The sequence below is a fragment of the Pongo abelii genome, chromosome 19 (genome assembly GCF_028885655.2).
Source record: "Pongo abelii isolate AG06213 chromosome 19, NHGRI_mPonAbe1-v2.0_pri, whole genome shotgun sequence".
In the NCBI taxonomy this organism is placed as follows: Eukaryota; Metazoa; Chordata; class Mammalia; order Primates; family Hominidae; genus Pongo; species Pongo abelii.
The window spans coordinates 74,676,695-74,699,821 of record NC_072004.2 but is presented as its reverse complement, the minus strand read 5'-3'; the positions used below and the strand labels follow the sequence as shown (position 1 = coordinate 74,699,821).

General features: G+C 52.5%; 1 protein-coding gene across 1 annotated transcript; it reads left to right on the top strand.

The window, feature by feature from the left end:
- The first annotated feature begins 948 nt into the window (after positions 1–948).
- Positions 949–22,571, top strand: ITGA2B (integrin subunit alpha 2b). Its single transcript, XM_002827433.6, has 30 exons — positions 949–5,737; positions 8,892–9,013; positions 9,102–9,199; positions 9,307–9,472; positions 9,695–9,744; positions 9,821–9,866; positions 9,959–10,087; positions 10,417–10,464; positions 10,651–10,694; positions 10,867–10,920; positions 11,059–11,111; positions 11,301–11,512; positions 13,645–13,827; positions 14,065–14,110; positions 14,219–14,323; positions 14,408–14,463; positions 14,556–14,707; positions 14,895–15,020; positions 16,013–16,080; positions 16,214–16,361; positions 16,929–17,021; positions 17,636–17,715; positions 18,336–18,416; positions 18,540–18,639; positions 18,739–18,891; positions 19,008–19,133; positions 19,613–19,726; positions 19,963–20,064; positions 20,253–20,369; positions 22,324–22,571. The coding sequence occupies exons 1-30, from the start codon at positions 5,343–5,345 to the stop codon at positions 22,381–22,383; spliced, it is 3,327 nt and encodes a 1,108-aa protein (XP_002827479.2). The 5' UTR covers positions 949–5,342; the 3' UTR covers positions 22,384–22,571.
- The last annotated feature ends 556 nt before the right edge of the window (positions 22,572–23,127 follow it).

Here is a 23,127-nt window from a genome sequence, read left to right as displayed (position 1 = left end):
AAGATTTCCTTCCATTTTAGATATATAATCTGTGTGTAGTAGAATATATGGTGTATATATATGTGCTTACTAAATGGGTGTGGAATTTCTGGCTTTGAATTTTAGGGTTTTGGACTACTTTAAGGGCACTGAGATGACAAGAATCATCTGCCGGACTTTTGTCCTCCAGGTGGAGTTCTGTATGCCAGTTTTCAGTTACTCTCCTCCGCCCTTTAATACCACTACAATGTTTGAGCACTTCTACTTGGTATAAGGAAATATGGCCTAATTGTTACGGAGAAGATAAAACTCCTACTCTTCCATATCAAAAAATCACAAAAGAGGCAGGGAAAATTTAGCATGGAAAGCAACCATAGAGTTGTAGTGATAAATTAGCTTTCCTTGTCAACCTCAGCCTTTCAAGAAGGAAAGGCTTTCTTTCCTACTGTCTTTTGATACATTTCTTTCCTACTCTGTTTGATGTATCTGTGTTCTCCCTTTGATTAAAAAGGAGCTGTTCAACTTGAACCTGGGGTTGAGTACTCAGATCTGCCTATATTCCTAAAATAGCAAAGATCCTTACCCAGAAAGAAATGACATTAGACCTACAAAAATTAGCCGGGTGTAGTGGCACACGCCTGTAATCCCAGTTACTTGAGAGGCTGAGGCAGGAGAATCGCTTGAACCGGGAGGTTGCAGTGAGCCAAGATCACACCACTGCACTCTAGCCTGGGCAACAGAGTGAGACCCTGTCTCTCTCTCACACACACACACACGTTAGAAAATGAAAAGTGAGGCCAGGTGTGGTGGCTCATGTCTAATCCCAGCACTTTGGAAGGCCAAGGCAGGTGGATCACTTGAGGTCAGGAGTTTGAGATCAGCCTGGCCAACATGGTGAAACCCCATCTCTACTAAAAATTAAAAAAAAAAAAAAAAAAAAAAAAAAATTTGGCCAGGCATGGTGGTGCATGCCTGTAATTGCAGCTACTCAAGAGGCTGAGGTAGGAGAATGGCTTGAACGTGGGAAGTGGAGGTTGCAATGAGCCGAGATCATGCCACTGCACTCCAGCCTGAGTGATAGAGCGAGACTCCGTCTCAAAAAAAAAGAGAAAAATGGGCGGGGCGCGGTGGCTCAAGCCTGTAATCCCAGCACTGAGGCCAAGGTAGGCGAATCACGGGGTCAGGAAATCAAGACTAACTCGATTAGTCTCGAACTGATTAGTTAGTCAGGAAACGGCCTGACTAACATGGTGAAACCCCGTCTTTACTAAAAATACAAAAACTAGCCAGGCATGGTGGCGTGCGCCTGTAATCCCAGCTATTCGGGAGGCTGAGACAGGAGAATCACTTGAACCCGGGAGGTGGAGGTTCCAGTGAGCCAATATCACGCCACTGCATTCCAGCCTGGGTGACAGAGTGAGACGCCATCTCAAAAACAAAAAAAAGTGATTTTCTGAGAGCAGGGGAGGTGACAAGTCAAAGAGGCAGACTGGACTGTACAGAGTGTTATGTGAAGATACGTGCAGTTAATTGCTTTGTTCTGATAAGGCCTCAGCCACCTTGGCCTGAATCATGAAAGTACTCCCTCTTCAAACCCTTGATGACTAATTCAGGCCTCGTCAGCCATTTCCATTCTTATTTGCCAAAGACAGCTTCGCTCACTTCTACCAACTCATATCTCAATTATTGCAGCATTTTCCTGTGTGGCCTTCCTGACTAGAACCTAATTCCCTGTTCTGTGTAAGCTTACTGGCTTTTCAGAATCTGAATGCAACTCATTTTGTATTCATTGCTTCCCAGTAAAATTGTAATCTCTGCGAGAACAGGGAGTGATTCTTATACCCCACCCCCACAGCCCCCAGCGTATCTCACACTGAATACATAGTAAACATTTTGATTATATGTTCAAGAATACAAGCAAAGTGGCCAGGCGCAGTGTCTCATGCCTATAATCCCAGTACTTTGGGAGGCCAAGGCAGGAGGATCTCTTGAGCTCAGAAATTCAAGGCCAACCTGGGTAACATAGCAAGACCCCATCTCTACAAAACAATTTAAAAATTAGCTGCGCATGGTGGCACAAGCCTGTGGTCCCAGCTATTCATGAAGCTGATGTGGGAGGATTGCTTAAGCCCAGGGGTCAAGTCTGTAGTGAGACATGATGAGGTCACTGCACTACAGCCTGGGTGACAGAGCAAGACCCTGTCTCAAAAATAAAAAGAATATGAGCCAAGTAAAATACCATTAACTGAGGATTGTGCATCAGAATTGAGCCAAAAAAAATTCAAAAATGTGTTTTTTGGTTTTTGGTTTTTTGGTTTTTTTGAGATGGAATTTTGCTCTTGTTGCCCAGGCTGGAGTGTGATGGCACGATCTCGGCTGACCGCAACCTCCGTCTCCCAGGTTCAAGCAATTCTTCCTCAGCCTCCCAAGCAGCTGAGACTATAGGTGTGCACCACCACACCCGGCTAATTTTTGTATTTTTAGTAGAGACAGAGTTTTGCCATGTTGGCCAGGCTGATCTCAAACTCCTGGCCTCAAGTGATCCGCCCACCTTGGCCTCCCAAAATGTTGGGATTACAGGTGTGAGCCGCCATGCCCAGCCAAAAAAAAAAAAATTGTTTTTAAGGCATTGTCTTACTCTTGCCCAGGCTGGAGTGGAGTGGCAAAATCATAGTGCACTGTAACCTAAAACTCCTGGGCTCAAGTGATTCTCCTGCCTCAGCCTCCTCAGTAGCTGGAACTACAGGTGTGCACTACCATGCCTGGCTAATTTTAATTTTTCTGTAGAGACAGGGTCTCACTATGTTGCCCAGGCTGGTCCCAAACGCCTGGCTTCAAGCAATCCTCATCTTGGCCTCCCAAAGTGCTAGGGTTACAGGCATGAGCCACCAAACCTGGCGTAAAAAAAACTTTATAATTTTCTTTTTCTTTTCTTTCTTTCTTTTTTTTGACGGAGTCTCACTCTGTCGCCCAGGCTGGAGTGCAGTGGCATGATCTTAGCTCACTGCCACCTCCGCCTCACAGGTTCAAGCAATTATTTTGCCTCAGCCTCCCAAGTAGCTGGGACTACAGACACACACCACCACGCCCAGCTAATTTTTGTATTTTTAGTAGAGACGAGGTTTCACTAGGTTGGCCAGGCTAGTCTCGAACTCCTGACCTTGTGGTCCACTCGCCTGGGCCTCCCAATGTGCTGGGATTACAGACATGAGCCACCGCGCCCAGCTAAAATCTTTATGATTTTCCATCCCCCATGGATTAAAGTTCAGATTCCTTAATATGGCATTCAAGGACCTCCAGTGATTTGAATCCCCAAGCTTTACCCCCTTGCGCCTCAGTCCAACCCTTTAAGCATTCTGCCATGCTGAGTCAACTACTTGTCCTTCCCCGCCTCTGTGTTCCTTTGCTGCTCTTATGTATTCTCTATGCCTAAAAACCCTTTCATTCTCTGACAAAAGGCAACTTGAACATGAGTTCAAGTGCAACCCATGTTTGAATCTTAGTTTTGCCATCCGTTGGCTGTGTAAACGTGGGCAATTTACCTAAAACTCTTGTGCCACAGTTTTGTGTTTATAAAATGGGCATAATAGTACTTATTTCCTAGGGTTGTTTTGAGTAACAATGATATGTGACTTTGATAATCTGTGTATTTTTCACGGCATACTTTACTGTCTCTCTGCTGCAGTTATGTGTGTTCATGTCTTAACTCTTCCTGGGCTGTTTGTTAAGGCTCCTTGATGGCTATCTTTGGAGTTTTTAAAATATTTTATTTTTTATAATTTTAAAATAGAGGCGAGGTCTCACTGTATTGCCTAGGCTGGTCTTAAATGCCTGAGCTCAAGCCATCCTCCTGCCTCAGCCTCCCAAAGTGCTGGGATTACAGGCATGAGCCACTGTACCTGGCCTAATGGTTATCTTTGTATCCTTTATCAACACAGTGCCTTGAACAGAGTAAATACTTATTGAAAACTTGAGTGAAATGTGTGTTAATATTTGGCCTCACAGAATACACCAGTAATACAGCAGTCACTCACCTGAGGACACTGGGAGGATAGAAGGTAAGTAGAGGACTGGGTTAAGTATTTGTTCAAGCAAATACATTAATTACACACCTCCCATGTACTTGACACTGGGAACTCAGCAATGAAGAAGGCCCAGACCAAAGTTCAGGCTTTTAGCTTCCTGTCCTATAAAGGATAAGATTCTTAGCTCTATGCTGAGGTAGTAAATTATGAGGGGACTTCAAAATGGCACAGGGTGGTTGAGCAGGATACGGCAATGGTTAAGTTTGGTCAGAAAATAGAAATCAAAAGGAAAATGTGGCTATGGTTACCCCTAGCAGACCTCTTAAATCTCCTTCCTGAGAACCTGCTTTTTTGGGAAGGCATGAATGCCAGTAAGACTCGGCACTCCTCCTCTTCTGCTTACCGAGAGAAAATGACTTTGCCTTTCTGCTCAAAACTCATCCCTTCACTTTGTCACACTATGTTTGCATCTTCCATCCTTAGTGTGTGTTTCCATCCAGTCTTTCAGCAATACACGTACTACACATTGGACTCTTGGGTAGTCTCTAGGGCTGTAGCAAGGAGCCTTGCTCCCAAGGGACTCATTTACACAATCCTGTGAACGGACCAAGAGTAAACAGTGTGCTCAATGCTGTGCCTATGTGTGTTAGCCCATGAGGCCAGCCTGAAGAGTCAGGGAAGGCTCCCCTAGGTAAATACCCCAACCAGAATCAAGTCTTAATGGTCAAAGAGCTCCATCACCCAAAAAGGTAGTTGAGGACCTACCTTCAACTGAACAGCTAATGCGTAATCTCAGAACCTGTGAGTCAAAATTCCCTGGAATAACTCCACTTTATCCCCAATCTCCTTGCCACCTAGACCAAGGTCCATTCACCACCCTGTCCCCAGCACTGACTGCACTGCTGTGGCCACACTAAAGCTTGGCTCAAGACGGAGGAGGAGTGAGGAAGCTGCTGCACCAATATGGCTGGTTGAGGCCGCCCAAGGTCCTAGAAGGAGGAAGTGGGTAAATGCCGTATCCAAAAAGATACAGCAGCCTCAGGTTTTATCAGGGGGCAGCAGCTTCCTTCTCCTTCCCCGACCTCTGGCCAAGTCACAAAGCACCACAGCTGTACAGCCAGATGGGGGAAGGGAGGAGATTAGAATTGTAGGCTAGAGTAGACAGGTATGGACCAGTTCACAATCATGCTATCCCAAGCAGAAAGTGATGGTGGCTTGGACTAGCTCGGTGATAGTAGAGATGGGGTAAAGATTGAAGAGACATCATTGATAGGCAGAACCAATAGGACATGGTAATAAACTATTCTCAGGAAAGGGGAGGAGTCATGGCTTTCAGTCATGAGCATCCACCCTCGGGGTGGCCTCACCCACTTCCTGGCAATTCTAGCCACCGTGAATCCAGGGGCTATAGCCCTTTGCTCTGCCCATTGCTCAGCAAGTTCCTTGGGGTTCCAGTTTGATAAGAAAAGACTTCCTGTGGAGGAATCTGAAAGGAAGGAGGAGGAGCTGGCCCATTCCTGCCTGGGAGGTTGTGGAAGAAGGAAGATGGCCAGAGCTTTGTGTCCACTGCAAGCCCTCTGGCTTCTGGAGTGGGTGCTGCTGCTCTTGGGACCTTGTGCTGCCCCTCCAGCCTGGGCCTTGAACCTGGACCCAGTGCAGCTCACCTTCTATGCAGGCCCCAATGGCAGCCACTTTGGATTTTCACTGGACTTCCACAAGGACAGCCATGGGAGGTGAGCCATAAGGGAAGTTTGGGTATTGGGAGAGAGCAGGACCCCTCCCCATCACTGCTTCTGGGGGCTTCGAGTTTCCCATTTGTGATAGCAGTTGAGCAAGGTGACTTGTGGGGCCTATTCAGGTTGATTTCTTGTCAAGAATGTTGGGGTCCGGGGGACTGGCTCAGGTGGAGGTATAAGGGCAGGGCACAGGTGGGGTGATGAGCACTGAAACTACAGCAAGAACAAAGGGAAGACAAGAGTTGATGCTTTATTTTTTCCCCAAGGGTCAGTTGTATGAACCACTCCGCCCTCAACACCTTGAAATGCTGAGAGGAGGCCGGGCGCGGTGGCTCACGCCTGTAATCCCAGCACTTTGGGAGGCCAAGGCGGGCGGATCACCTGAGGTCGAGAATTCGAGACCAGCCTGACCAACGTGGAGAAACCCCGTCTCTACTAAAAATACAAAAAAAAAAAAAAAAGAGGCTAGGCACAGTGGCTCATGCCTGTAATCCCAGCACTTTAGGAGGCAGAGGTGGGCAGATCACGAGGTCAGGAGGTCGAGACCAGCCTGGACAACATGGTGAAACCCTGTCTCTATTAAAAATACAAAAATTAGCTGAGCATGGTGGCACACTCCTGTAGTCCCAGCTACTCGGGAGGCTGAGGCAGGAGAATCACTTGAACCCGGGAGGTGGAGGTTGCAGTGAGCTGAGATCGTGCCACTGCACTCCAGCCTGGGTGACAGAGTGAGACTCCATCTCAAAAAAAAGAAAAAATATTACCCGGGCGTGGTGCCGCATGCCTGTAATCCCAGCTACTCGGGAGGCTGAGGCAGGAGAATCATTTGAACTTGAGAGGCAGAGGTTGTGTTGAGCCAAGATCACGCCATTGCACTCCAGCCTTGGCAACAAGAGCGAAACTCTGTCTCAAAAAAAAAAAGAAAGAAATGTGGAAAGGAGCACATGACCTAAATTGATTTGCAGAACTAAAGTTGTCTACTCTCCCCCACCTTGCATTTCTATTCCATTTCCCTCATCTCCAACAACATTATAAATATTTGAAAAGAAGCAATAGTTCATTAATGATTAGTATTGATCAGGCTTCAGAATCAAGACTGCCAAGATTAGAGTCTTGGCTCCTCCTCTTCATAGCGTGTACCCTGAGCTACTTATCTCGAGAGACACTGTGCCCACCAGCTTCAGGGAGTGGCAATGGGTGGCAATGGCAGATAGCCTTCAAGTGTCAGCCACTTAGGGGATTTCCTCTGCTGAAGAGAGCCAGTTCACTCCAAGTCCCCTCCAAAGGTGGCCCACATCCAGTGTCTGATCAATGAGAAGTGGGTGAGTGGGGAGAGTGGAGGCAGGTGTGAGGGAGGCATTTGATAAGGGTCCAGCCCTCTTTCATCAACTCTGACAATTCTTTTTTCTTCTTCTTCTTTTTTTTTTTTTTTTTTTTTTTTTTGAGATGGGGTTTCGCTCTTGTTGCCCAGGCTGGAGTGCAATGGCACAATCTCTGGCTCACCGCAACTTCCGCCTCCCGGGTTCAAGTGATTCTCCTGCCACAGCCTCCCGCATAGCTGGGATTACAGGCACGTGCCACCACACTCGGCTAATTTTGTATTTTTAGTAGAGACGAGGTTTCTCCATGTTGGTCAGGGTGGTCTCGAACTCCCAACTTCAGGTGATCCACCCGCCTTGGCCTCCCAAAGTGCTAGGATTACAGGCGTGAGCCACCACACCCGGCCTTTTTTTTCTTTCTTTTTTTTTTTTTTTTGAGGTGGAGTTTTGCTCTCGTTGACCGGGCTGGAGTGCAATGGGGTGATCTCGGCTCACTGCAACCTCTGCCTCCTGGGTTCAAACGATTCTCCTGTCTCAGCCTCCCGAGTAGCTGGGATTACAGGGGCATGCCACCATACCCGGCTAATTTTTGTATTTTTAGCAGAGACGGGGTTTCACTATGTTGGCCAGGCTGGAATTGAACTGACCTCAGGTGATCAGCCCGCCTCGGCCTCCCAAAGTACTGGGATTACAGGTGTGAGCCACCATGCCCGGCCAACTCTGACAATTTTGAAGGGTCATTCTAGTTTCAGAGCTCGTGGGGTGTTGGCAAATGCTGTCATTGGGCCTGAATCAGCTCAACTCCTTCCTGTGCCCACTCCTGCTTATTTCCCCTCCTATAAGTAGTGATCCCATTGGCACTACTTAAACATCCTGCAGTCTAAAAAAATATTATGGGCCAGACACAGAGGCTCACGCCTGTAATCCCTTGGCCTCCCAAAGTGCTGGGATTACAGGTGTGAGCCACCATGCCCAGCCTATAAAAAAATTTTGTTTTAATTAGCCAGGCATGGTGTTGCACACCCGCAGTCCCAGCTACTCGGGTGGCTGAGGGGAGAGGATTGCTTGAGCCATGGAGATCAAGGCTACAGTGAGCTGTGATCGTGCTGTTGCACTCCAGCTGGGCAACAGAATGAGACCCTGTCTCAAAACAAAACAACAAAATTATTTTTTAAAAGTATAGCATTGTTTCAAGAGCGTTTGTTATGTATTTGGGTGGAACCATGCTAACCGTTACTCATATTTATTACATTTACTCCTGACAGCATTGACTGGTTGTGAAAACCAGTCATTGGTTATGAAATTGGTATTCCTATTTCACATATGGCAGAATTGTGATTTAAACCTAGATCTGCTAGGGTCCTCATCTCTATCAGCACACACACTCCAGCCCCACTTTAGAGGTACCCTCTACCGTCCCTCATTAAAACCAGCTCTCAAGAGAGGATCTGGTAACAGTCTAGACAGGCGTTCTAGGGAGCATGTGAACCCCTGGTTCTTGTTGTGGGTGGAAGGATGGAGATGTTGTACAGAGTTTAGGTCTTTTTCAGCAAAGATCTCAAACCCCTGGTGTTCAAATCGAACCAAATGGTTATAGTCCCAGCTCTACTCTCAACTCACTGGGTTACTTTAGCCACGTGATTGCCCTTGCTGAGAGACAGTTTCACTGTCCATAAGATGAAGTACATCACGGTGGTCTGTGAGGTGTCATTGAGGAAAGATGGTCCAGTGCCCCCATGCCACATCGCCTTCCGGGCAGTGCTCCCAGCGCCGGCGCCAGGGCCTGGGATACGCTGGAATCCGCGCGGCGCTCACCCAGCTTTCCTATGCAGAGTGGCCATCGTGGTGGGCGCCCCGCGGACCCTGGGCCCCAGCCAGGAGGAGACGGGCGGCGTGTTCCTGTGCCCCTGGAGGGCCGAGGGCGGCCAGTGCCCCTCGCTGTTCTTTGACCTCCGTGAGTCCCAGGCAAGGAGAGCAAGGGTGGGGTCAGAGGGACGTGTACTGCCGGGCTTCAGCGCCCCACCCCTTCTTGTGCCTTCCAGGTGATGAGACCCGAAATGTAGGCTCCCAAACTTTACAAACCTTCAAGGCCCGCCAAGGACTGGGGGCGTCGGTCGTCAGCTGGAGCGACGTCATTGTGGTGGGCCCCGCGGTACAGGGCACAGGGAACAGTCGGGGGCAGGGACACGTGGGGCCAGGAGGAGCCCAAGTCTCGCGCCCGTCCCCACTCCTGTGGCCTTTCTCCAGGCCTGCGCCCCCTGGCAGCACTGGAACGTCCTAGAAAAGACTGAGGAGGCTGAGAAGACGCCCGTAGGCAGCTGCTTTTTGGCTCAACCAGAGAGCGGCCGCCGCGCCGAGTACTCCCCCTGTCGTGGGAACACCCTGAGCCGCATTTACATGGAAAATGATTTTAGTGAGCGCCAGCTACGACCTGGGCCCGCCCACTCGCCACTGCTTAGCCCCGCCCCCATCGGATCCCGCCCCCAGCGCCGCAGCCCTTGCTTTGGATCTGGCCTCGCCCCAGGGCCCCGCCGACTCCAGGCCCCGCCCCTGTCGGATCCCCCCCAGCCCTCCTCCGGGCTCGCGCGCGCCTCCCTTCACCCGTGCGCTGACCCCTCCTCCTTGTTTCCTGCAGGCTGGGACAAGCGTTACTGTGAAGCGGGCTTCAGCTCCGTGGTCACTCAGGCAAGTAGGGAGCAAAAGCGGAGTGGGGGCGGCTCCAAAACAGGGCCCCCTCTCACCCTCAGGACTTCCCTTCCAGGCCGGAGAGCTGGTGCTTGGGGCTCCTGGCGGCTATTATTTCTTAGGTACGAGCCCATCCGTACACCTCCCTCCCTTCTCGCGGCCCAAGGAGACCCGCGGTGTTTGGGCCCCACACCCGCTGTCCCTCCCGCCCTAGGTCTCCTGGCCCAGGCTCCAATTGCGGATATTTTCTCGAGTTACCGCCCAGGCATCCTTTTGTGGCACGTGTCCTCCCAGAGCCTCTCCTTTGACTCCAGCAACCCAGAGTACTTCGACGGCTACTGGGGTAACACCGCCCTTCCAGACTTCCAGCACCCTGAGGGTCACCGCCCACCGCAGACGGTCAGGTCCTGCCGGCCAGCCCACCGCCTAAGTCGCTCCCGCCCTCCGCTCCTGCGGCTTCCCCGCAGACCGCCCGCCTCCCATGCACCCACCGCTCCCTTCCACTGCAGACTCGTAGTGCAGCCTGGGGCAGGGCTTGGCCCCTCGAAGGCCTCCGTTTTTCCATCTGCACAATGGAGGGCTGGGGCTGAGTGGCCTTGATCTCCTCCTTTGCCCTCCGTCCCCTCTCTGCTTCCTCCCCTGGAAAAGACTAATTTGCGCCCGTGTCCTCAGGGTACTCGGTGGCCGTGGGCGAGTTCGACGGGGATCTCAACACTACAGGCAAGAAATCCACTTAGTCAGGGCGGGAGTTGGGGAACCAGCCTGGGGAGGAGCGCCTTCCTGATATCTCCGCTGTGTAGGGAAATCTTCCTGCACACAAATTTTTCCCTGGGTGCAGAACGGGGAGCGGGAAGTGGGTAGGTTCTAAGGCTCTCATTTCCTGAGCCTGGCTCTCCCTATCGCCAGAGTATGTCGTCGGTGCCCCCACTTGGAGCTGGACCCTGGGAGCGGTAAGTGCCCCCATCACTGGGCCTCCCGAAGCCCTTTATGCCAGTCCTCAGGCTGACAACTCCTGAGCGCCCCCCACCCCCGCCTCGCCTCCACCAAACAACCCTTTCTCACCTGGAGTGGGAGGTTGCTTTGGGTACAAGCATGATGCTGTCGCCTGCGCTGTCCGTGCAGGTGGAAATTTTGGACTCCTACTACCAAAGGCTGCACCGGCTGCGCGGAGAGCAGGTGGGGGCCAGGTCCCAGTGGGAGTGGCTGGGTGGAGGGGGAACTGAGACTTCAGAATATTTCACGGGAGGTGAGGGCCCATTTCTTAGAGAGGATGCTGGTCCAGCGGCGTGAATGATGGTGCTCCTCATCTTGCAGATGGCGTCGTATTTTGGGCATTCAGTGGCTGTCACTGACGTCAACGGGGATGGGTGAGGAGGGACATGCCCCACCCCTACCCAGTTGGGTCCCAAATTACCAGAGCTGCCCTCTGTCTCCCTTTCCTAGCCCTAGTCTCACGTGTCCACTGGAGGAACAGAAGAGCAAGGGTTGGGGAGATTTGGCCCTAGCCCCAATATACCTCTGGTCCAGTCCCATGTAACCACTCATCTGGCCCACAGGAGGCATGATCTGCTGGTGGGCGCTCCGCTGTATATGGAGAGCCGGGCAGACCGAAAACTGGCCGAAGTGGGGCGTGTGTATTTGTTCCTGCAGCCGCGAGGCCCCCACGCACTGGGTGCCCCCAGCCTCCTGCTGACTGGCACACAGCTCTATGGGCGATTCGGCTCTGCCATCGCACCCCTGGGCGACCTCGACCGGGATGGCTACAATGGTGAGGGAAGAGAGGAGCCCGACTTTCTGCAGAGGGGTTAACAGACACTCAAAAGGCATGGAGTTGGCCTGAGGGCAGCCAGAACCAGGATGGTTTTAAGCATATAAGTATGTGGCTTAGACGCTGGGGTGCTGAGTGGAGAGCAGATGGGAGAGTTGAAGACTAATTAGGATGTGTTTGCCTTAATCCAGGCAAGAGACAATGACCACCTGGATGTGGATTTTGGCGGTGGAGTTAGAGATGGGCGTGACTTCACAGATATTTAGGACTCGGATTATTAGGACTTGGTGGGAGACTGGATGTGGGGCCAGAGGAGAGGTTGGAGTTGTGTGCCTGTGATGGCCTCCACTGCCTGGAACTCAGGCCGTGCAGCAGGTGCTGGGGAGAGGCGGGAGATCAGCATTTCAGCTCTGGACCTGTTGAGCTTGAAGGGCTTGGGTGCTTTAGGCGGAAATATCCAAAGAACAGTTGGGAGTGGCTTTTCCCGCTTCCACAAGAGAGATCTGAGTGGGAGACAGGGGTTTGGGGAAAGTGGATGAGGTCCCAGGACCTGTGAAATGAGAAGAGGCCCAGGATAGAGCCCTAGGGAGCAAAAGCATTTAGGTGACTCCTACAGGAGGTAAGTCTGAGAAGGAGACAGAGGAGTGTCCAGAGAGGGAGGAGGGAACTCGGGGTCTGATGGCCCGGGACTCAAGACAGAGCGTGCGTTAAAGAGCATGCGCAGGAGGAAGTGGGCGCTGCGACTCCTGCTGCTGCTGCAAGGTACAATTAGATGGGGCTGGAGAGCTATTCATGGGCTTTAGCAAGAAGAGGGTGCCAGGCATGGTGGCTCATGCCTGTAATCCCAGCTACTTGGGAAATTGAGGCAGGAGAATCTCTTGAACCCGGGAAGTGGAGGTTGCACTGAGCTGAGATCGCGCCACTACTGCAGTCCAGCCTGGGCGACAGAGCAAGACTCCATCTCAACAAAATAAAAAAAGAAAGAAAGAAAGAAAGGAAGAAAGAAAAAAAAAGGGGAGGTTATTGGTGACAGTGACATAAATTGATTCAGGCCAAGATAGGGTCAGAAGCCAGAATGCAATGGGGTAATGTATGAATGGAGGTGAAAAATTGGATGCAGCTAATGTAGACAGCACTTTCAACAGGTTTGTGGTAAAAAGGAATTTGAGGAATAGAAAGAAAAAAAAAGAACATGTTTGACTATGAGAGGAAAAAGAGAAAAGGTGATCACGGAAAAGAGATGAGGGTCAAGGGAAGATTATTTCAATGTGGAAGAACATGTAGTAGGTTGAAAATGATGTTGTGGGGAAATGGGGGGATGAGCCAGCAGAGAGTCCCTGTGATGCCTCAGGGGATGGGAGGGTGACTGGCCCAGTGTCAGGGTAAAGGAAGGAAACCTCTTCCAGGGTCAAATGGGGAAAGGGAAAAGAAAGTCGGTGTGGGATTATAGCATAATAGTGGGCTGCCTCTCTTCCTGAAGTAAGAGATTTTGTCACCTGCTGAAGGAAGTGTGGGGTGAGCTGGGAGTTTGATGGAATGGAGAAGGTTAGAAATAGACGCTAGATGGCCAGACACGGTGGCTCACACCTGGAATCCCAGCACTTTGGGAGCCCAAGGTGGGCAGACCACTTGAGGTCAGGAGTTCGAGACCAGCCTGGCCAATGTGGTGAAACCACGTCTGTACTGAAAATACAAAAATTAGCCGGGCATGGTGGTAGGCGCCTGTAATCCCAGCTACTGAAGAGGCTGAGGCACAAGAATCACTTTAACGGGGGAGGCAGAGGTTGCAGTGAGCCAAGATCGCACCACTGCACTCCAGCCAGGACAACAGAGTGAGACTCCATCTCAAAAAAAAAAAAATTAGAAAAGAGAATAATGATGCTTAATTTTCAGGATGTATTTTCCTCAATAGACAGTGAGAGTTGTCACTGTTTTTATAACAATCCTACTTGGCAGGTCCCTCTCCCACCTGATTGTTAACTCTTGGAGGGTAGGGCAGTGCCTCCTTCACCCACACTTTGCACCCCTTTCCTGGTCTCCTGGGATGTGCCCAGAGAAGCTCAGGAAAGTTTTACAGTCATCTAGGGAGGCTGAATAACAATCAGCCACTTCCTTTCTGTTACTCCTTCCAGACATTGCAGTGGCTGCCCCCTATGGGGGTCCCAGTGGCCGCGGCCAAGTGCTGGTGTTCCTGGGTCAGAGTGAGGGGCTGAGCTCACGTCCCTCCCAGGTCCTGGACAGCCCCTTCCCCACAGGCTCTGCCTTTGGCTTCTCCCTTCGAGGTGCCGTAGACATCGATGACAACGGATACCCAGGTGCCCTGGACTGCCTCCAGCTAGAAATGCCCAAGAAAGGCCCTTGGACATTCGCTGGAAGTGCCGAGAGACACGGCCAGGGGCTCATGCCTGGCCTGGTGTCCCACTGTGGACTGCCAGAGGGGCTGGGTGAAACCTCCAGTGGGGGAGGTGGTGTGGGGAACCCCTGGGAAGATGAGATGAGGATCCCATGCCCTCTCTAATGGCCAATTCTGACCCATTCCTCGATGTCTGTAGACCTGATCGTGGGAGCTTACGGGGCCAACCAGGTGGCTGTGTACAGGTGAGCGCTGGCTCCAGGGGCGGGATGGGGAAGGTCCTGTGCCATCAGAGGAGGCTAGGCCAGGAGGAGCCACAGTGGCAAGCCTACCCCATCACCCCATCCCATCAGAGCTCAGCCAGTGGTGAAGGCCTCTGTCCAGCTACTGGTTCAAGATTCACTGAATCCTGCTGTGAGGAGCTGTGTCCTACCCCAGACCAAGACACCCGTGAGCTGGTGAGGAGGCAGAGGGCATGGGCCTTGAAGGATCTGGGACCTCAGAAAGGCCCCAACCCCTGAGCCCCACTTACGTCTTTGCAGCTTCAACATCCAGATGTGTGTTGGAGCCACTGGGCACAACATTCCTCAGAAGCTATGTGAGTGGCATGAAAGGGGCAGGAGGGAGGTGGGCTTGGACTCCCCCAGAGGCTGGCCAGGGAGGTCCTGACTCTTCTGCTTGCCCTGCCAGCCCTAAATGCCGAGCTGCAGCTGGACCGGCAGAAGCCCCGCCAGGGCCGGCGGGTGCTGCTGCTGGGCTCTCAACAGGCAGGCACCACCCTGAACCTGGATCTGGGTGGAAAGCACAGCCCCATCTGCCACACCACCATGGCCTTCCTTCGAGTACGCCCAGGCAGGGGATTGGCAGGGCTGGGAGAGTAGAACTTACCCACTGGACTTGTTCATCTAGCCCTGGGGCACTGAGCTGGGTCCTGTGAATCCGGGGGTGGGCAGGACACGGTGCCTACTGGCCAGGAGAAGGTGGGATGTGTATGGTAGCAAGATGGTCTGACTCTTGCCCCCGTCCTAGGATGAGGCAGACTTCCGGGACAAGCTGAGCCCCATTGTGCTCAGCCTCAATGTGTCCCTACCGCCCACGGAGGCTGGAATGGCCCCTGCTGTCGTGCTGCATGGAGACACCCATGTGCAGGAGCAGGTAGGGACAGGCGGGGACAGGCCAGGGAGGTGCAGGACCCCTGACAGCAAGTCAGGATTAGGGTTAGTACCAAGTTGCAATGTGAACCCCAAAACCTTGATGTCATTCCAAACCCTAATGAAAACCTCAAAATCCGGCCAGTCGTGGTGGCTCACACCTGTAATCCCAGCACTTTGGGAGACCGAGGCAGACGGATTGCCTGAGGTCAGGAGTTAGAGACCAACCTGGCCAACATGGTGAAACCCCATCTCTACTAAAAATACAAAAAAAATTAGCCGGGCGTGGTGACACACACCTGTAATTCCAGCTACTCGGGAGTCTGAGGCAAGAGAATCACTTGAACCCGGGAGGCAGAGGTTGCAGTGAGCCGAGATTGTGCCACAGCACTCCAGCCCAGGTGACAGAGCAAGACTCTGTCTCAAAAAAAAAAAGCCAGGCTCAGTGGCTCATGCCTGTAATCCCAGCACTTTGGGAGGCCGAGGCAGGTGTATCACGAGGTCAAGAGATCAAGACCATCCTGGCTAACACAGTGAAACCCCGTCTACTAAAAATACAAAAAAAAAAAAAAAAAAAAAATTACCTGGGCGTGGTGGCGGGTACCTGTAGGCCCAGCTACTCGGGAGGCTGAGGCAGGAGAATAGCGTGAACCCAGGGGGCGGAGCTTGCAGTGAGCCGAGATCGTGCCACTGCACTCCAGCCTGGGCGACAGAGTAAGACTCCATCTCAAAAAAATAAAATAAAATAAAATAAAACACCTAAAAATTCCAGTATCCCCTAAGCTCTGATGTAAATTGACAAACCCTGAGATTGTCCCAAACCTCTAAATAAACCCCAGAGCCCCGATACCATCTCCAAACTCCTTTTCGTCCTCAGATCTTCTTACTCCCTAAGCCCCTATGTGAACCTCAAGCCCACTGTTTTCCTAACCCTGATGTAATCTCCAAACCTCACACATCCCCAGCTTACCCACACACCCCAATGTGCCCTTCTAGACACGAATCGTCCTGGACTGCGGGGAAGATGACGTGTGTGTGCCCCAGCTTCAGCTCACTGCCAGCGTGTGAGGAGGCCTCCCACTGTGCCCAACCCTGGCTCTTTCTGCCTATCATACCCGCTCCCCACCTGAGTCCCCTCTTTTCCCACATCCTGGGCCCAGACCCAGGCTCCCTGGCTTCACTCCTCTTTCCCTACAGGACGGGCTCCCCGCTCCTAGTTGGGGCAGATAATGTCCTGGAGCTGCAGATGGATGCAGCCAACGAGGGCGAGGGGGCCTATGAAGCAGAGCTGGCTGTGCACCTGCCCCAGGGCACCCACTATATGCGGGCCCTAAGCAACGTCGAGGTACAGCCCCCACCCTAGGAACAGTACCCAGGACCTGGGAGGCGCTGGAGCCTTGGCTCTCTCATCTGCCTCCCGGAGAGTCCCTCTTTTCTGCTTTGCTGTCAGATGTAATTTTTAATTTTTTTATTTTTAATTTGGAAGACGAATACTTGCTAATGGCACAGAATTCCAAAACTCTATTACAAAAACCAGAAAAACAAAAAAGGTTTAGGAACCAAATGTTAACAGGAACCTCTGTTAACATTTGGTGGATTTCCTTCCGGTCTTTTTTTCAATATTGACTCTCACTCACATAAGTATATATTTATTTTTTATGTTGTTAATGTAGTTTATAATAATGGGGTCATACTCTAATGTTTTGTGTTTTTTATTTCCAAAATGAAAATGCCTAAAAAGTAATAGTGCTACAGCAATACACACACTAGCATGTGACAGTCCCTTGAGACCCCACTCCAAGAAAACCCCCCTCCCTACCTTGGCACACAAATCTTTCCAGACCTTCCAAGGGAGCTTAAAAATATATATATGATGCTCTGTAATTTCTTTCTTGGCACTGCCTTCCTGAAGGGCTTTGAGAGACTCATCTGTAATCAGAAGAAGGAGAATGAGACCAGGGTGGTGCTGTGTGAGCTGGGCAACCCCATGAAGAAGAATGCCCAGGTGAGGCTGCTGGGTCGTGGTGCCAGATCTCCACCAGGGCACGTGAACAACCAGATTTTAGGGGTGAGGTTTTAGAGCCACATAGTTCTGGGCCAGAATCTTGGTCCTCACACTCCCTTGCCACATGTCCTTGGGTGAGTGACTTTCCCTCTCTGAGCCCCTTTACCCAGTGGGCTTCCAGGCAAAATAGAAATAATAATGGTGGCCTGGTGTGGTGGCTCACGCCTGTAATCCCAACACTCTGGGAGGCTGAGACGGGTGGATCACGAGATCAGGAGTTCAAGACCAGCCTGGCCAACATAGCAAAACCCCGTCTCTACTAAAAATACAAAAATTACCCGGGCATGGTGGCGCACGCCTATAGTCCCAGCTACTCAGGAGGTTGAGGCAGAAAAATCACTTGAACCTGGGAGGTGGAGGTTGCAGTGAGCCGAGATCACACCACTGCACTCTATCCTGGGTGACAGAGTGAGACTCTTGTCTTGGAAAAAAAAAAAAAAGAAAAAGAAAGAATAATGGTGATCTTGGAGGGTGAAGACTGGAGGCCACATTCAGGGCAGGGCTGTCCTAAGTGGGGCATTTGGGCAGTGACCTTGGCCCTCCTCATCTCCCAGATAGGAATCGCGATGTTGGTGAGCGTGGGGAATCTGGAAGAGGCTGGGGAGTCTGTGTCCTTCCAGCTGCAGATACGGAGGTACTGACCTGGCGAGCGTGCCTACCCACCACCCTTCCCCCGTCTGACCCCCGTGCAGAGCCCCTCAGGTCCCTTCCATGCAGAAGGGTCTTTCGAGGCCAGGCGCGGTGGCTCACACCTGTAATCCCAGCACTTTGCGAGGCCAAGGCAGGAGGATCACTGGAGGTCAGGAGTTGGAGACCAGCCTGGCCAACATGGTGAAACCCCATCCCTACTAAAAATATAAAAATTAGCTGGGCATGGTGGTGTGAACCTACAATCCCAGCTACTTGGGAGGCTGAGGCAGGAGAATAGCTTGAACTGAACCTGGGAGATGGAGGTTGCAGTGAGCCGAGATTGGGCCACTGCCCTCTAGCCTTCCAGCCTGGGCGACAGAGCGAGACTCCATCTCAAAAGAAAAAAAAAAAGGTCTTTGAAGACGCCTGGTTCCCTTTCTTCCTCAGAGACTTATGTCTGGGTCTTGGAGCCCTAGAGGAAGTTCTTTCCCAGGTCTAACTTCAGTGTGGCATGCTGTTTGTATAATTAGCTCTCTCTGAACTCTCTAAAATTCTGGCCTCACCCCCAGAGAGTCACTGGGCTGGTGTCCCTGGCCCTGTTTCTCCTCATCCCCTCCCCTCTAGCAAGAACAGCCAGAATCCAAACAGCAAGATTGTGCTGCTGGACGTGCCGGTCCGAGCAGAGGCCCAAGTGGAGCTGCGAGGGTGAGAGGCCAGGGGTGGAGAAGGGAGATGGCATTCAGGGCTCTAAACTCCAGGGGGCGCTGGGGAAACCCCACAGGCCAATCAGGACATCACGCTCTCTCTGGGGGTCTCGGGCACCTGCAGGAACTCCTTTCCAGCCTCTCTGGTGGTGGCGGCAGAAGAAGGTGAGAGGGAGCAGAACAGCTTGGACAGCTGGGGACCCAAAGTGGAGCACACCTATGAGGTAGTGGGGAGCCTCGCGTCCCTGGCTGGGGTGAGCGGGTCCCCAGAACTCCGGGTGAGGCGCTAAGCTCCCCGCACCCTGCCACCACCACCCCTTCAGCTCCACAACAATGGCCCTGGGACTGTGAATGGCCTTCACCTCAGCATCCACCTCCCGGGGCAGTCCCAGCCCTCCGATCTGCTCTACATCCTGGATATACAGCCCCAGGGGGGCCTTCAGTGCTTCCCACAGCCTCATGTCAACCCCCTCAAGGTGAGAGCTGGGTGGAAGAAAGAGCTGTGAAGGCGGCACCAGACCAACCACCGGGGCACCTCTGTGGGCTGGGGTTCGGGGGAGACCTGGGCCTGACCACTCCTTTGCCCCCCCAGGTGGACTGGGGGCTGCCCACCCCCAGCCCCTCCCCCATTCACCCGGCCCATCACAAGCGGGATCGCAGACAAATCTTCCTGCCAGAGCCCGAGCAGCCCTCGAGGCTTCAGGATCCAGTTCTCGTAGTGAGCAGGCTCTCTGGTCTCTGGCCGGGCCTCCCCGGGGCCCACGGGGCAGAGGGGATGGGAGGAGGGAGAGGGGTCCGGTTGTGCTGTGGGCCTCTGTGGGCCACGCTTGGTCCCAGGGAGCACTTCAAGTGAACATGGAGGAGCATGCTGGCTTGTGTCTGGGGTGAGCTGAAAGACACCTGCACTTTTTAAAAGCTTCCCAGTACGTTAAGAAGCATAAAACAATGCCAAAGCAAGGTTATCATAGATCTGGGCATTGCGCGCTGGGGGATGACCCTCCCTGCATCTCTGGGACTATGTGAGCGAGCCCGTGCGGAGACAGCATCCGAAGCTTGGATCCAAGGCCCTTCCTGATGGGAAGGCCACCGCTTCCTGAACCCCCGGCCCCCTCTGCGTTGGGTCCTAGGGGTAAGGGGGTGGGGGATGATGTGGTGATGGGCCGGGACTGGCTGGGGACTGACGACGCCTCCCCTCAGAGCTGCGACTCGGCGCCCTGTACTGTGGTGCAATGTGACCTTCAGGAGATGGCGCGCGGGCAGCGGGCCATGGTCACGGTGCTGGCCTTCCTGTGGCTGCCCAGCCTCTACCAGGTGGGGCGGGCCGTGGGGGGGCGGGGCCGGGCCTTCTGGGCGGGGACCACTTTGCTCTTGGGGGGCGGGGTTTGGTGTGGGAGGGCAGGAAGAGAGGGAAGGCAAGGTTTACTTTGGGGGATTGCAGTGGGATTAGGTCAGAGGCAGGGCTTCCCCGCCGGGAGTGTGGGACCTGGACTCCTGCAACCAATAGGCCTCTTGTGGGTGTAAACGGCTTTCAACCTCAACCTGTCCAGAGGCCACTGGATCAGTTTGTGCTGCAGTCGCACGCATGGTTCAACGTGTCCTCCCTCCCCTATGCGGTGCCCCCCCTCAGCCTGCCCCGAGGGGAAGCTCAGGTGAGTGTGGGGGGATGGAGCAGAGACCAGTCCTGCAGGACCCATTGTCCCCCAGTCAGTGCCCAGCCAGAAAAGTCTGAGGGGTGGTATGGGTGGGTGGCATGGCTGGAGGTCACGAGCCTGAGGTTTGAGTCTTTGTGAAAGGCAGGTGTCAAGGTGACTGAAAAGACACGTGGGTTTGCCCCCAGGTGCGGACACAGCTGCTCCGGGCCTTGGAGGAGAGGGCCATTCCAATCTGGTGGGTGCTGGTGGGTGTGCTGGGTGGCCTGCTGCTGCTCACCATCCTGGTCCTGGCCATGTGGAAGGTGAGGTGTGAAGGACGGTGGAGTCCCCAGCGAGGCACAGGCTTGGCCCTGCCCTGCCTCGCAGGGAGTCAAGGAGACATGGTGGCCCACCCAAGTGGGTAATCCAGGGACCAGGGGTCTATGTCTCCACTATCAGAATGTCATTCTCGGCCCAGTGGGGTGGGTCACACCTGTAATCCCAGCACTTTGGGAGGCCAAGGCAGGTAGATCACCTGAGGTCAAGGGTTCAAGACCAGCCTGGCCAACATGGTGAAACCCCATCTCTACTAAAAATACCAAAATTAGCCGGGCGTGGTGACACATGCCTGTAATCTCAGCTACTCTGGAGGCTGAGGCAGTAGAATTGCAAGAACCCAGGAGGCGGAGGTTGCAGTGAGCCGAGATGACGCCACTGCACTCCAGCTTGGGCAACAGAGTGAGCCTCCGACTCAAAAAAAAAAAAAAGAAAGAAAGAAAAGAAAAAAATAGAATGTCTTTCTCTAGTAGAGCAAAAAAGGTAAAACAAACACAAAAATGTCATTCTCCTGGGAACCCTTCCAGGCACATACCACTGGAAAGGATAGCACCTGAAATTCTGAGGCCTTTAGACACCCCTGCCACCAAAAAGAATCAGAGGATATAGAGGGTATGGAGGGTGTAAGTCCTGCCTTCAGGAATTCCTGGCTGGTTTCAAGGACAAGACGCACTTCCTCCTAGCCCCGTCCTTCCCCTTGAGTGAGGCGAGAGGCCCAAAGATTCGTCTAGACCCTATTCCTCCCTTCCTATGTGGCCCTGGAGGGTCACTCGCTCCTCTGCACCTGGAGAAGTCTCAAGCACACTGAAGGGAAGACATGGTGCTTTTAGGGAAAACCACACACTAGACCCACAATAATCAAATACATATCATCATATGCTCGAGTCATGTAGACACAAACTTCAGTATAAGAAAAATTCCAGGCTGGGCGTGGTGGCTCACACCGGTAATCCCAGCACTTTGGGAGGCCGAGGCGGGCGGATCATGAAGTCAGGAGTTCGAGACCAGCCTGACAAACATGGTGAAACCCCATCTCTACTAAAAATACAAAAATTAGCCGGGCATGGTAGCAGGCTCCTGTAGCCCCAGCTACTCGGGAGGCTGAGGCAGGAGAATCACTTGAACCCGGGAGGTGAAGGTTGCAGTGAGCCAAGATTGCACCACTGCACTCCAGCCTGGGTGAGATTTCATCTCAAAGAAAAGAAAAGAAAAATTCCAGGTGGGGGCCAGGTGCGGTGGATCACTTGAGGCCAGGAGTTTGGGACAACATAGTGAGACTCCATCTCTACGAAAAAGTTTTTTTAAAAAAATTAGTCAGGTGTGGTAGTCCACACCTGTAGTCCCAGCTACTTGGGAGGCTAAGAGGTGAGAGGATTGCCTGGGTGACACAGCAAGACCCTGTCTCTAAAAATAAAATAAAAAAGAAAAATTCAGAGGCCGGGCGCAGTGGCTCACGCCTGTAATCCCAGCACATTGGGAGGCCGAGGCAGGCAGATCACCTGAGGTCAGGAGTTTGAGACCAGCCCGGCCAACAGGGTGAAACCCCATCTCTACTAAAAATTAGCTAGGCGTGGTGGCACACACTTGTAAACCCAGCTACTCGGGAGGCTGAGGCATGAGAATTGTTTGAACCCGGGAGGTGGAGGCTGCATTGAGCCGAGATTGAGCCACTACACTACAGCCTGGGTGACAGAGTGAGACTCCATCTAAAAAAAAGAAAAAAATAAAAACTCAGGGGAGAAAAAAGAGAAAAAACAAAAACCCAACAATTTGTTCCATGTATTATCTCTAAATGTCAAAAGGCATCCATTTGTGAGTACAGTGGGCTTCATGTTCTGCGCTGGTCCAGGGAGGCGCTCGTAGCTAGCATACTTCCTCACACGTGCTCTGGGGCCAACAAATCATCTCTATACCCTGACCTTGGCCCCCGTGTACCCCCAGGTTGGCTTCTTCAAGAGGAACCGGCCACCCCTGGAAGAAGATGATGAAGAGGGGGAGTGATGGTGCAGCCTACACTGTTCTAGCAGGAGGGTTGGGCGTGCTAACTGCACCACCCCTTATCCAACGAGTTGCCTCTAAGCTTTGGGTTGGAGCTGTTCCATGGGGTCCTCTTGGTGCCATTTCCCTCCCAACAGAGCTGGGCCATCCCCTCCTGCTGCCTAATAAAGAGACTGAGCCCTGATGCTGAGCATGCTGCCTCCTTTTGGGGCCAGAGGAGAGAGGACCAAAGGAATGTTTTGGACGGGGACCTAGGGCTGGTGGAAGTGTGAACAGAGAGGGTCTCTGCCAGGGCAAAGTTTGCAAATCACTGTCTTTGGGGAGTGTCAGGACGTACAGAGTTGGGGTGGTAGGTGTAAGAGAAAAGAGGGAGAGCCCGGCGCGGTGGCTCACGCCTGTAATCCCAGCACTTTGGGAGGCCGAGGTGAGCGGATCACCTGAGGTTGGGAGTTCGAGATCAGCCTTACCAACATGGAGAAACCCCACCTCTACTAACAATACGAAATTAGCTGGGCCTGGTGGCGCATGCTTCTAATCCCAGCTACTCAGGAGGCTGAGGCAGGAGAATCGCTTGCATCTGGGAGGCGGAGTTTGCAGTGAGCTGAGATTGTGTCATTGCACTCCAGCCTGGGCAACAAGAGTGAAACTCTGTCTCAAAAAAAAAGAAAAAAGGGAGAAAGGGCAGCAGGGCCTCAAGGAAGACTGGAAGGAGATGAATATGTCTAAGGGCAGGATGGGATGGGAGGG

What these genes read in the sequence shown, in the direction of transcription:
- ITGA2B (XM_002827433.6), top strand. Translation starts at nt 5,343, where the DNA reads ATGAGCATCCACCCTCGGGGTGGCCTCACCCACTTCCTGGCAATTCTA. An exon ending in GGAGCTGGACCCTGGGAGCG is followed by an intron (nt 10,695 to 10,866) that starts GTAAGTGCCCCC and finishes CTGTCCGTGCAG; the next exon opens with GTGGAAATTTTGGACTCCTA. An exon ending in TGCCCCGAGGGGAAGCTCAG is followed by an intron (nt 20,065 to 20,252) that starts GTGAGTGTGGGG and finishes GTTTGCCCCCAG; the next exon opens with GTGCGGACACAGCTGCTCCG.